The sequence below is a fragment of the Vanessa tameamea genome, chromosome 30 (assembly GCF_037043105.1).
Source record: "Vanessa tameamea isolate UH-Manoa-2023 chromosome 30, ilVanTame1 primary haplotype, whole genome shotgun sequence".
Classification (NCBI taxonomy): Eukaryota; Metazoa; Arthropoda; class Insecta; order Lepidoptera; family Nymphalidae; genus Vanessa; species Vanessa tameamea.
The window spans coordinates 4,920,452-4,935,147 of NC_087338.1; the positions used below are offsets into that span (position 1 = coordinate 4,920,452).

Consider the following 14,696-nt stretch of genomic DNA (forward strand, 5'->3'; position numbering starts at 1 on the left):
TGTCAGAAAGCCCCTAGCTCTTATGACTTCTGTTATGCACTATTATTATAAAATTAACTATTTTTATATTATATATATGTTTTTACGTTAGACAGTATTTATAGATCTATATTTATTTTGTATATACTATATGGATATGTATGTATATGTTTTTTTTATGTAGTTTTATATAAGTATGTGCGTATATTGTTATATATTGTTAATTCATTTTTAATTACCGCCTTAATGGTTTTCTGTTTGACCTAAAGGTTGACTGACAGAGAATTCCTTCAGGCAGACTTTGTGGTGGTCAAGAAAGTATTTCAATAAATAAAATAAATAATACCTAGCTTAGGCTGACCAGACTTGCCGCGCCGCTCCGAATTCGCGTGCTTTTGGTAAATACGCCATTGATCGTATGTACATCTCATTGTTACGTATTCCGCGCAAATGGTTAGTAACAGTTGCCTGTCTACGTCAAGAAAGGCGGTCGTAACCCGTAATGAATTAAAAAAAAACCTTGAGTAAACTTTCAATCTCGTTCGCTATCAAATTGAAGACAATTTCGTTCCATAGAAATAAACAATGGCATGGGCTTAAAAGTTTTAATATAGTTAAGTAAATAAATTAAAAAAAAAAATAAGTAGTACTTTTTGTTGCTACCGGTACAGAGTATTTTTTTACGGACAAGGCTACCACCAAGGAGGGTCGTTGCCTGCGAGCGCTCGGCTGAACACGGCACGTTAAAAAATGCTAGATTTCGATCACTTTAATTTAAACGATTTTTTTTGACGTTTAAGTCTGAAAAGATTTTTTCTTACCCTCCCTGACGATAGAAGATATATATTCTGAATCGATATTCGCTTTGAATTTATTGTAAGCTTGTAAAATGGAAATTTATTTAGGAAGGGCTGGCTAATATGCCATGCGGATGGTCACCACTGTCCAGAGTATGTATTCCCTTGCATTGTAAGAAATGTTAATTATTCCTCATATTATCACGCCACCAACTGTGGGAAAACCACCACCAGTAATTGTGCCTGTAGGTACACTGGTTACAGTTTGGCGGTAGATTATATAATGATAGTAGGTACTCCAAACAAAATGGTAGTAGGGGACATAGGTATATAGAACTCCCGTGAACCCCCAAAGGTATAATCCATTTTACAACTACCTCGTATATAAAATGTTATAATGTTAATACGGTATCAAGCGGCCGTTTGAATTATTGAAGACATTTACCGGTTCGCAGATAAAGTTATTTTTTAAGTTTTACGGAAAACCGCAGTAACAAAATGTATTACGCGATTTCGTTTAATTGTCTCTTGTAAATGTTTATAAAATTTAATATTTAAACATTTATATTTACAGTCATATATAATCATGAATTAAATTGCTTATTTTTTTTTTAAATAAAATTGCGCTGCATTTGGCGCGAAAACTTTTCTTTAACCGTCTCGAAGTTCAAGGTAATATATGAAGTAGGATTATATGCAAGTTATTTCCTGGTTTACAGTGAATTCAACTTGTGTGTAAATATTTAAAATGATTATTGATTATTACATATACAATGAAATAAGTATATATATTATATATTAAATATAAATTAAGGAAGGGCGATCGCTCAGTGCCGGTAAAATGCTAGCAGAATTTCTCCCTTGAATGCTATTTCGATTTTTTATTTGATAGTACTGGGCTTTGTGCCAGCCTGTCTAGGTAGGTTATTCATCAAATATCCTACCGTCAAACAGTAGTACTTAGTATAGCCGTGTTTCGGTTTGAAGCGCACTTGAACCAGTGTAACTACATGCACAAGGGACATAACATTTTATTCCCCAAGGTCGGTGGCGCATTGGCGAAGGGAGGAATGGTTAATATTTGGTGGTGGTGGTAGCCACTTAATATCAGGTAGCCCATTTGCCGATCCTACCTATTACATAAAAAAAAATTGTCCGTCCACATTAAAAGATTTTCTTGGCGAAAAATAAACCGACCTTTATTTCACTGGCGAAGGCAATGACACCGACATGTTTGCTGTTACTTGATGACGTGTCTCAAGTTCAAACTATTCAATATAATTAAAAATAAGGGATATTACCGTCTGTTTACGGTACCTTAACTATGTTTCCCAAATATTAAGATACGGAGGTCAATCCATCAGAACTCTTGCTTTCATAACTGGTACGCTCATTAGGACCAGGGTGTGTACCCTTAACCACATAAAGTGAAATAGTTACAAAATAATATATGAGTCAAAAACGGCAGGCAGTTTTCTTGAGGGCTACCCTAAGAAAACTGCCAGAAAAATATCGTTTTAAATGTCGACGAAAAAAATTGCAACTTTGAAAAATTAAAGTGGAATATATAAATATTGCTGTGTTATATAGTTTTTTTATTTACTTTATAACATCCACGGGCTCACAGTTGCCCGTGCCTTTTTTTACATTTTATTTTTATAAATTGTGGCGTTATTTTATATTTTTACTGAACATCAGCAGATCTTCGCTGGACTTCGAGCTTGTTGTCTTCTTGGAAGACGTGGCCCACACTGACATTTTTTTTTTATATAGTAATAATTTAATTATATGTAAAGCAGAACGTTTGTTTATCTTTATTCCTTCGATTCGAATAGAGGAGCAAAACTGACCCTCTACTAAGAATTATTTTTAATTAAAAAAAAATACTCACAATAACTCCGAAAGTGTGGATATTTTAATATCAATTAAATTAATGTTAATATATGTTATCTATTTTCTTTCTCGTTCAATGATTAAGAAAGACCTTTTTTTTTTAAATTAGATAAATTAATTATCGTCCAAGCTAAATTTCTTCAATTAGATTTCAATAAGCAAACTATTCATGTCTAACAAATAGACAAAAGTATACAATAGACAATAATTCAAGTAACAATAGTGTAGTTAATCATTTCTTCTTTCTCGTTGAATCTGGGCGAGGCAAATGTAACCTCGGACTCGAAATCGAGTCCTTCAGAAGTAGCCTTCAAGCGAGGTCACGGGGTCAGCGTCTGCATTACTAACTGGTGTTGAGCTGGTCTTATGGACTGTGTTATTATCTCTATATGAATAAGAACTAAAGTAACAGTTAATGTCCCACTTCTGGGCTTTGATATCTTCTCCTTTTGAAGAGGTTTTGGAGGTTTCACCACGCTGCTATTATACGTGTTGGAAATACTTGTGGTAGAGTTTCATCCGGCACAATTAGGTGTCCCCACGACGTGTTCCTTCATCGCCAAAAATAAATTTACAAAAAAAAAATCACATGAAATTTCAGTGTTGTATGTGGTATTTTATAAATAATTGCTAGATTAAAAATTACAAGACAAAATATTAATTGTAATATATACTTATGAATGATGAGCGTTTTTTTTAGAAATTCCAAACTGAAAAAGTTAAACCAGAATACGCAGTGCGATTCGAGAAGGACTTTTATCTATGTAATGGTTGAAAATGTCTGCCGACGGTTTAGCTTCTATTCTAACACATGAGGAGAGTGATCCAATCAATTTGTGTTGATGTAAACATCCCTGTCCATGATCTTAACATAAAATAACGAAATGCTCTCTAGCTTTTTTTTGGTCACCAAATAGAAATACATATTACCCTTCGCGAATGCGCCACTAACCTTGGGAGCTAAGATGTTATGTCCCTTGTGCCTGTAGTAACACTGGCTCACTCAACCTTCAAACCGAAAAACAACAATACAAAGTATTGCTGCTTGGCGGCAGAATATCTGATGAGCATAGGTACATACCCAGACTGGCTTACACAAAGTCCTACCACCAAGTAGTAGCTCCCCGACTATAGTCCATTCGCTTTTATTTTTTTTATTAGTGGAAGTTCACGGAACAATTCGCGAAAATTCGGCTTGTGTGGCACGGATCGCTGAACACAGGTACACCCATTTCCTCATAACACGATCCGACTCCAATCCAACACGACTTTCAGAGAGTGCTCTTGTGTTTGCGCGCAATAATATATTGTGCATATTTATCTAATCCCTTGAGAAAAACCGCCGTTTCTGAAAGTTTTTTTGAGATAGGTCACTGTGTGGTCGCTGAAATTCGATCAACAAAACTGTTTTTATTCGTAGTGTAATAACGTATTCAATCAACATGTGATTAATTCATAAATTAAAATGACATTTTTTAACAAAAATTGTGGCGTCAATGTCCTATTTTAAGGAATTACTAATATTCCGAATTCAGCCTCCAATTAAGCTTGAAGTGGGGACGCCAATAGTCCAAGGGGTCAAAATCGTCTGCGACTTTATACATCTTATTCTAGGTTCAGAGCCATTGACGCAATTGATGCTCATGAAAATTAATATAATTTATTATTTATTTCAGGTAGCAATCAAAATAATAGACAAATCGCGATTGGACGAAGACAATTTGAAGAAGACGTTTCGGGAGATAGCCATCATGAAGAGATTACAGCATCCGCACATTGTCAGACTTTATCAGGTATGGTGTGAAAGCGAAAGCGGCGCCCTGGTTTATATAATGAAATTCCGCAGATATTTTTAACTTTGCCGATTGAAGAATTTGAATAAATTGTAAAAAAAAAAAATTGTAATATATAAAAGATATTGTTTAACACAAGATTATATAGATGATAAAAAAGCGTTGAGCGAATACTTGTTGACTTTCAAACAGGATATATTTAAATATTTAATTGTATTTAACTAACACAACTTTATATTTTAAATGTTGAAAAAGAGTAACTGAGTTTCTTGCCGGTTCTTCTCTGTAGAATCTACACGCCGAACCGGTCGTAGATTTACTTTTTATTTATTATATTGGAAGGCCACTCAATTACTTGATACACTACCACCAAACAGCAGTACTTCGTATATTGTGGTTTGAAGGGTGAGTCAGTCAGTGTAACTAGGGACTAAAATCTTAGCTCCCAAGATTGGTGGCGCATTTATTCAAAAGTGCTCGTAGAATCCTATTTACATAAATTATATATTTGATTTTATATAATCAATTTTTACAGACAAATGATGATAATCATAATCATCATTTGGTGATGGTCTGATTTGGTATTTTAATCACTGCTAGGGTTGCTAGGGTAGGTCAGTCAAGGGGTAGATAGTCCCTCCTCATCATGTATTCTACCGCTTCCCAGCTTTACTTAGTATTGCTGTGTTCCGGTTATAAGTGTCAGTGGGTCAGCATAACTATGAGAACGGGACATATATTATCTCAATTTCCAATAATGGTCTCATATTAATTGGCAGATACATATTGAAGCGCTAACCTCCGTGGTCGAGTAGTGTGTACACCGGTTTTCATGGGTACGCCACTCCGAGGTCCTGGGTTCGATTCCCGGCCGAGTCGATGTTGAAAAATTTCATTAGTTTTCTGTTGTCTTGGGTCTGGGTGTTTGTGGTACCGTCATTACTTCTGATTTTCCATAATACAAGTGCTTTAGCTACTTACGTTGGTATCAGAGTAATGTATGTGATGTTGTCCAATATTAAATAAATTAAATATTAAATATCTTCAGTGGTGACCATCCGATAGTCTTTTTGCCAGTCCTACGTATATAACATAAAACAATTATGAATCTACATCCCGTTCAAAATATATGTTCTACTGAAATCATGGAACTTATAAACGTTAAAAAAATCGCATAAATTAAAGTGATTGATGGTTAGCATTTTTATAGTCTCGTGTTCAGCCGAGCGCTCGCAGGCAACGACCCTCCATGGTGGTAGACTTGTTCGAGAAAAAAAAAAAAAAATACTCTGTACCGGTAGCAACAAAAAATACTATTCAATTTAGGTTTACGAAATGTATTACTATAATTCCTTGTATCTTTGAACCTATGCCTTTGTTTATTTAAGGCTCTATTTCTATGAAACGCGATTGTGATCGATTTTATTGCGATCGTGATTGAAAGATAACTGAATTGGAAAGGTGGAGTCTACTTACCTAGGTGGACCATTTGCGCACAAGTGTTTAGACGAGCATGTTAAATGCCATATCTATTTATAGATAAAAGGTTTCCTCCCAAAGATAATTTAAGTTTTACTAACCTCTCGTCACAATTGTCCTCTTACCTAACATGACTGTATTTTTAAATGTTGAAAAAGAGTAACTACTGAGTATCTTGCCGGTTCTTCTCGTTAGAATATACATTCCAAACCGGTGGTAGCTTCACTTAATATAGTTTGTTAAATGACGATTCAAAAGTGTTTGTAAAAGCGTTCTTGAATAAACAATATTTTGATTTTTTTTTTAAACAAATAGGCATTGGCATTTTTAAATATAAAGAAAAAAATAACGATAAATTATGGCATAGTTTCGCAAAATCATCTAATAGTAATTAAACAAACTGGTTTTCAGGTTATGGAGAGCAGTCACACGCTATACCTAGTCACGGAGTATGCGCCTAACGGTGAAATTTTTGGTAAGTGCCCTTAGAAGAACTTGCAGACTTATATTACATTGATCTCTTTCTGACATCATTGATTTTATATTAGAAAGAGTAAGACAGCATTGTTTAACGAATTTACTCGGTGGTGTGACTTGGTGCAAAACCATGGTGTAGGTTACCCACATATACAGCCACCAAAAAGCAATACTAATTGTTGTGTTGTAGTTTGAATGGTGATTGCGCCAGTGTAACTACAGACTCAAGAGAGTTAACATCTCAGTTCCCAAAGTTTGTGACGCGTTGTTGTGAGGATTGGTTAATATTTTCCAGTCCGCCTAATAAGACAATTTACATAGCAATTATTTCTAGTGTACCGTCTACTGTCCCTGAAAGAATTAAAACCAAAAACAATCTAAAAATTGGTGGTTTGGGTCTGGATAGGTTTACCAGACTCTCATCAGATATTCTACGGTCAAACTACCATACTTATTGTTGTTAATTAATGAATATATTTAATGAATAAAAGTTAATGAGCTAGATTAATTACAGCACAAGGGTCGTAACATCTTAGCTATAAAGGTTGTTATACAAAGCATATTGATAAGTGCGAGTTATGACTTCTGTACCCTAGAGCGTTATGGAGCTCTATTGTGTTAAAATACGTTCCACTTGTCGACAGATCACTTAGTTTCGAAAGGTCGTATGCCGGAATCGGAGGCAGCGAGAGCGTTCGCACAGATGGTGGCAGCTGTCGGCTACTGTCACGCTAATGGTGTCGTGCACAGAGACTTGAAAGCGGAGAATTTGTTGCTGGACAAAGATATGAACATTAAGGTCAGTTCTCACCCTCGCTGTTTCCTTTAATATTTCATAGAGATTGATTTCCAAATGGACCACCTGTTGGTAAGTGGTACTGTAAGATATATTAGCCATATGAGACATAAACAATAAACTTAAACGCGACATATTTTATGCACTACAAACAGTTCTTGATGAATATATCTCTATTTATAATACAACACTACACTTAACTACTTATATCCACTTTAATTTAACTTCGAATTCCTTTCCTTCCACTCTAAACGTGTCCATAATTAATACGACAGTTCTTTTGGTTACAAACCACGAGTATTTTTCCTCCATTATATTTTGAAATAGCTTTCGTCCGCGATCTCGTTCGCGTAGAAGTTGTTTATATGACGCTGTTATCGCTAAGATTTTAGAATGTTAGTTAAAAGTACTGGTGCTTAATATTATTATGAGGTAACTGCTATTAAGTAATAAAATTCGTGGTCCAACTTTAGGAATTTTAAAAGGAAACAATTCTGTCATACATAAGTTTTGCGATGCTAAGTCCACGCAGCGCACGCAACGGAATCTCAAAAAGAATAATTTTCCCCATTTCTTGCAACGATTTTCATTGATAGTCGTCGTAGTTCTATTCATCGTAGCCTGATGGTATATAGCCTGGAGCCTTTCGATAAATGGTCTATCTAGTTCCTGAGATTAGATAACAACAATTCCCCCCCCCAGCTATCCTCACACGCAGAAACTAGCAATAATTTACAAGTATGTGCTACTTGTTGCCGTGCCTACAGTTGAAGTTAAAACAATAAATGCTACGCCCGTTAACGTCTCACTGTTGGGCAAATATCCATAATATATCATCTTTGGCAGAGGTTACAGTTAAAGATATTTATATGATTTTGTGTTAATATTTTTCAGTTAGCAGATTTCGGTTTTAGTAATGAATACACAGCCGGTGCTGCGCTGTCCACGTGGTGCGGGAGTCCGCCCTACGCCGCTCCGGAGTTGTTCGAGGGGCGGCACTATGATGGCCCGAAGGCTGATATATGGGTAAAATATTACTAATATTTTATATAATAGGTACGTAGACGAGTAAATGGGCCACTTGATGGTATGTGGTCACCATTGACTTTGACACAGTAAGAAATATTAACCATTCCTTACATCACACCAATGGGAGTTAAGGAACAGTCCCCTGTGCTTGCAGTGACACTGACTCATTCTCTCTCCAATGGAGGACATGTTCAAGACGCGGAACTGGACGTGGCATCAACATCAATGGCGAATACATCTCTCATTTGAGATTCGCAGACGACATCGTCATCATGACAGAAACGCTGCAGGACCTACAACAAATGCTGAATGAGCTGGCTGATTGTTCTATGCGCATCGGCCTACGGATGAACTTGGATAAAACCAAGGTCATGTTCAATGAACATGTTCTACCGGAACCGATTGCGATACACGGTACCGTCCTCGAAGTTGTTCAGAAATATGTCTACCTCGGGCAGACATTGCGATTAGGTACAAACAACTTTGAGGACGATTTGAATAGAAGAATTCAGCTAGGTTGGGCAGCATTTGGGAAGTTACGACGAATCTTCACATCGTCGATCCCACAGTTCCTTAAGACGAAAGCCTTCAACCAGTGCGTCCTACCCGTCATGACATACGGAGCCGAAACGTGGACACTCACGAAAAAGCTGGTCAACAGGGTTAAAGTCGTTCAGCGTGCTATGGAAAGGGCTATGCTCGGAGTCTCTCTGAGGGATCGCATCAGAAATGAGGTGATCCGTCAGAGAACCAAAGTCATCGACATAGCCCACCGGATTAGTAAGCTGAAGTGGCAGTGGGCCGGCCGTATTTGTCGTAGAACCGATAACCGTCGGGGAAAACGTGTTCTAGAGTGGAGACCGCGTCTCGGCAAACGTAGTGTAGGACGTCCTCGGGCACGGTGGAGTGACGATTTGCGCAAGACGGCTGGCAGGAGCTGGATGCGAGGTGCCGAAGAAAGACCACTGTGGCGTGCATTTGAAGAGGCCTATGTCCAGCAGTGGACGAATGTGGGCTGATGATGATGATGATGATGATTCTCTCTCCAAACCGCAACACAACAATACTAAGTATTACTGTTTGGTGGTAGAATATCTGATGAGTGGGTGGTGCGTGAAGCACTAGGTCAAACAAAGTCATAGTAAGTCTGCTCATTGACTTTAGAAGAACCGCCGAAAGAAACTCAGCGGTTTTTTTTTAATGTATTTTTGTACAAATATCGTTTTCATACAATAACAATAAATATATTTCTAAATATATCTCATTTGCAAGGCGTGTAATCGACTAAGTAATTAGTGTTATGTTATCCTGTAGAAGACAAACTCTCGTCAAGGATTCTTTTAAATTTTACAATTGAATGTTTTCGAACGTTTTCTGGGATTCAGTTGTAAGAACGTATACTTTGCCCACATAAGGGTTATTAAAATCTAAATCAAAATATACTTTATTCAAGTAGACTTTTACAAGCACTTTTGAATCGTCATTTAACAAATTATTTTAAATGAAGCTACCACCGGTTCGGAATGTAGATTCTACCGAGAAGAACCGGCAAGAAACTCAGTGGTTACTCTTTTTCGGCATCTAAAAATAAAGACATGTTAGTTAAATACAATTATATATGTATGTTATGTCTCCTGCCTGGAAGTCGACAAGCGTTAACTCCACGCTTTTTTATCATCAATATAATCTTGTATCGAATAATATGCCTTCTTTACCAATGTTTTTTTTTATAAATGGCTTGATTTTATAAAACGGCAAAGTTAAAAATATCTTCGGAAAACCCCGTGTAATCGGGGAATTGGAGTAAGTTTAAACCAAATACAAGTAATTCTAATTTATACTTCATGTACAATATTTGCAAAAGGAGTCAGCTCAGTAATATTCATTATTTTAATTGTAAGTTAACAGCAATTGCTTTTGATTTCCAGTCCCTCGGTGTTGTTCTTTACGTGCTGGTCTGCGGCGCTCTGCCCTTCGACGGCAGTACTCTCAGCGAGCTGAGGAGTGTCGTGCTCAGCGGCAAGTTTAGGATACCGTACTTTATGTCACAAGGTATGTTGAATGTTATACATGTATATATATATAAACAGAAAAATACATAATGATTTGATGAGCTTTTTAACGGTAAAAAATATTAAAAGAATAGACTAGTTCCGGAGATTAACCCCTACAGACAAACAAACAAATTGTACTTCATCGTAATATTATTGGTATAAATTATATTTAGTTAATTCCTGTATGTTTGTATAATATGAAAAATAATCAAATGTAATCCATACTAATATTATAAACGGGAATGTATGTCTGTTTGTCTGTTACGTTTTTACGGCTAAACCACTGAAGCGATTTTGATGAAATCAAACTCTAACGTCTGAAGTAGCAGGCGACAACTAGTATTTCTTGAGAAATAAATTCCTATTCATCCCATTTCTGAATGAAAATGATATCATAACCCGAATGATCAAAATGGTCTAATTTTCAATTAAAAATGAATATTTGTGTGTGGCCACTAACCCAATATTGTCAATTTGGATTGTATACAAACATATACCAGTCAGTGGATGATAGGATACTTCGCGAGTGTGACGATCAGCTCCTGGCCAACAAAATTTGGTAAATGAGTCGGTGGTAGATTTTAATTTGACTATCAAACAGTTTGTGTTTTTTTGTTTTTACTGGAGAGTCTTGTGTCCTCAGAGTGCGAGCAGCTGATCCGACACATGCTGGTGGTGGAGCCTGAGCGGCGGCTGTCTCTGCGAGGGGTGGCGCGCCACCGCTGGCTGCAGGCGCACCAGCCGGGGCCCGGGCCCGGCAGCTACGGTACGACCGGTTGCGTCATGGAGTCTCGGTGCTCGGAGCGACACCTGCTTTACAGCAAATATTTAGACAACAGCCATGAACTTTAAACGTTACTCGTCGGCTTACTGGCGGCTGTGATGGTTTAAAAGATAATCTAATAACTAAAAAATTTAAGACAAAGTCAAAAATATCAATTTTTGTCATAGCACCTGAGATGGTGATAAGGATTCTAACACACTCGTCCAAAACTGTTCTCACATTTAAAAGTTGCAGTAATAACCTTTTTAGCAACTAATTAAAAGAAATAGTCACTAAGTAGTAGTGGTCGTGCCACGCAGACGCGTCGGGCGGCGCGTGCGCGTGCCACGGGCCGCGCCCGCCGGGCGACGCCGCGCTGCACGACGCCGTGCTGGCGCGCATGCTGGCGCTGCCCGGCCTCGCGCTGCAGCACGTGCAGCAGGTGAGCCGCTGCGCGCTTACGAGACGAGACAATTCTCCTCCGTTCCGACACTTAAGCTTCCCCCCTCCCCCGACAGATGGTAGCGTCCCGTACCGATTAAGCAGTAGGGTCAACAAAACTATACATAAAATATTGAGATGTCTATTGTATTAGCTTAGGTTTGCTGAAGACGTAGATTGGAACTATTTTTTGGGGCTTATAAAAGACTAAAAGATCTAAGGCTGTTTTGTTACCAACGTAACAATGACGACCTTATGTACACGGATTAAAAATAAGTTTAAGAGTTATTTTATAGTATAAGACTTACTGGTAAATTTATATATTTTTTTTAGTATTGGTGTTTATAATAGGAATGTTCATTTATTTGGTCCAGATTATACACTAAAAGTCCAACTTTTGACAATTATAAAAGTATAGTTTATTAATACAATTCAAACTAAATATATAACCTATTCCAATCGAAGTAGGAATTTATATTATAGTATATTTATATTATGTCTATATTTGCTAATAACTCGACTATATTGTGCACTACTAAGAGTTTGTGATTAACATATCTCTATTTATATTACACTTAACTGCTTATATCCACTTTAATTTTACTTCAAAAGTTCCGATAACAGTTTCGTCGACGTCCAAAACGCCATTGTTTCGCAAATCCATAGTGAATATCAGACTAATCGAGCTCTCGACCAATATCGTGTCAATTTGCTGTCAGATGTTGTTTGTTTGGCTTTTCTCCTCTTATAGTTGGAATAGAGTATATATTAAATGTATTAATGGTTATGTTAATATGATTTCAGTCGGTACAAGAGGAACGTTTCGATCACATATCTGCGATATATCATTTACTTATGGACAAGTTGCAACAGACAGACGGCGCTACAGACATGGACAGAGGTATTCAAGACATTAAGATTTATTACGTACAAAGTCAAAGTCAAAAATCTTTATTCAATATAGAAGTGTTTGTGTTTACACTTGCTTATTGATTGTCAAAAATCTACCACCGGTTCGGAATTTAGCGCCTCGGACCTGAGAAGAACCGGCGAAAGAAACTCAGCGGGATATATATATATATATATTTTTAACCATTATTATGTACAATGATAATTATATTTTAGTTATTTGAAGCAGCCTGGAGGCGATCATTTCCTTCCCAAGGTGTGCAGTCAACTAAAAAGTCATTAGTGTTGTAATATCCTTTAGCATTACATTACATTAACAACAATACATTAACGGTGTGTAAATTTCCCACACCTGGGCTTAGGCCTCCTCTCCCTTTGAGGAGAAGGTTTGGAGCATATTACGCTACTCCAATACGGGCTGGTGGAATACACATGTGGCAGAATTTCGTTGAAATTAGACACATGCAGGTTTCCTAAAGATGTTTTCCATTGCCGAGCACGAAATGAATTATATACACAAATTAAGCACATAAAATCCAGTGGTGCTTGCCTGGGTTTGAACCCGAAATCATCGGTTAAGATGTACGCGTTCCAACCACTGGGCCATCTCGGCTCTTATTAAGATTTAACTAATTTGTAATTTACAATCTTGGTACTACTAAAATCGCTTCCATTTTCAAATTTAGATAAAATAATTTCAATTTATAATTCACTTTGTGATCTATGACCTCATGGCCGAAAATTTCGCGTGTAGCTCAGTCGATTGCAATGTTAGGAGGATTTCTGGTAAACTATGACCTTGAGTGATTACACCATATAAGAGCTGTTACTTAACTGAGCGGGCGAAGAGATTTATCTATTTTGGTGGTAGGGCTTTGTGCCAGCCCGCCTGGGTAGGAACCACCCACTCATCATATATTCGACCGCCAAGCATTCGCGTTTCGGTATTAAGGGTGAGTGAGCCAGTGTAACTAAGCACAAGAGACATAATTCGTGCATCGGTTATGTAAGTAATGATTAAAATTTCTAACGTTGCTAATCTCCATAAGCGGTGGTGACCACTTAACATTAGGACCACATTTCATATAAAAACGTGGTATCGTGGTGGTACATTCGACTGTCAACGAGCAGTGAAATAAATTAGCCTTTGTATATGATATCGTTTTAATTGTATTTCAGATTCACTCGACTCCACGACAGGTCGGCCCTTAGATCTCACTAGTTGTAAGGTAAACGTACATACATACCTAACTATAATAAAAGTATAATTTACACGATGTACTACGTGACAATAAGTTGGTCAATATATTTTTCTGCCGACCATCTAAAATTTGTTTATTCTGTCATTAGAAATATTTTTTTTGCCGACCATCCAAAATTAGTTATGTCATTCACATTTTTTTTTCTTTATTGACTATAATACTTTAAATGCGAAAGTAAATCTATCTGTCTGTGTGTCTGTTGATCTTACACGGTCAAACTTTTGTAATGAATTTTATGAAATTTGGTATGAAGGAAGTTTGAACCCCAAATCGATAAATAGTTATGTAATTTTGTGGTTTGCTGCTAAAAGGACCAAAGTACATTTTTCCCATTCAAATTATATTCGTTTATTAATAGTATTATTTATATAATTTCAGAGTGGTGAAGAGGAACAAATGGAGGCTGAGGACATCAGTTCGGGTTCAGAAAGCTTGCAGGCGCCTGGGTACCTCACTGCTGGACAGGGAGACAGCTTCGAGAAGGTAAGTTTTGATATTAATTATAGGAACTATGTTTAATTCTTTGATTTTTATACTTTGATAAAATAACCCACTGAGTTTTTTGAAGATGCTTCTCTGTAGAGTTTGCATATATATTGCTTTAGGTTTGATTTGAATACGGTAGAGTCCCGCCAATTAAGAAAAATTTGTATAATTTTAATTAAAAAATATGTTTTTGCTAACCCTATCCTAGTTTGCAGGCCGAGAACTAGATCAATGTTTACGTTATTAAAGATTGAAATTAAAGTTAAATTGAATGAAGAAAATAATTTATAACCGGTTCGGAATATAGATCCTACCGAGAAGAACCGGCAAGAAACTCAGCAGGCCAAATAAGAAAATCAAAATTGAAAAGTGAATTTTAGCGAATCCATATTAAATATCGCCCGCAGTTCGGGTCGGGCTCGCCGGGCGAGGCCGGGCGGGGCGAGGCGGCGCCGCCGGCCTGCGCGCGCGCACACGACGCGCCCGCCGCGCGCCGCCACACCGTGGGGCCCGGCGACTGCCGCCAGGCACGTATGCG

General features: G+C 37.3%; 2 protein-coding genes across 2 annotated transcripts in view; one reads left to right on the forward strand and one right to left on the reverse strand.

The window, feature by feature from the left end:
* LOC113391671 (nitrilase and fragile histidine triad fusion protein NitFhit) overlaps window positions 1-14,696 on the reverse strand; it is a 188,871-nt gene that overhangs the window by 62,089 nt on the left and 112,086 nt on the right. The gene's annotated exons all lie outside the window — the stretch shown is intronic.
* The window catches only part of Sik3 (Salt-inducible kinase 3), a 50,907-nt gene that overhangs the window by 23,061 nt on the left and 13,150 nt on the right, over window positions 1-14,696 (forward strand). The window contains exons 2-12 of the mRNA XM_064219951.1: window positions 4,346-4,462; window positions 6,353-6,416; window positions 7,063-7,217; window positions 8,109-8,240; window positions 10,172-10,295; window positions 10,941-11,063; window positions 11,381-11,502; window positions 12,306-12,402; window positions 13,590-13,639; window positions 14,051-14,155; window positions 14,566-14,689. Coding sequence (XP_064076021.1) covers window positions 4,346-4,462; window positions 6,353-6,416; window positions 7,063-7,217; window positions 8,109-8,240; window positions 10,172-10,295; window positions 10,941-11,063; window positions 11,381-11,502; window positions 12,306-12,402; window positions 13,590-13,639; window positions 14,051-14,155; window positions 14,566-14,689 — 1,213 coding nt within the window. The remainder of the gene's footprint in view (window positions 1-4,345; window positions 4,463-6,352; window positions 6,417-7,062; window positions 7,218-8,108; window positions 8,241-10,171; window positions 10,296-10,940; window positions 11,064-11,380; window positions 11,503-12,305; window positions 12,403-13,589; window positions 13,640-14,050; window positions 14,156-14,565; window positions 14,690-14,696) is intronic.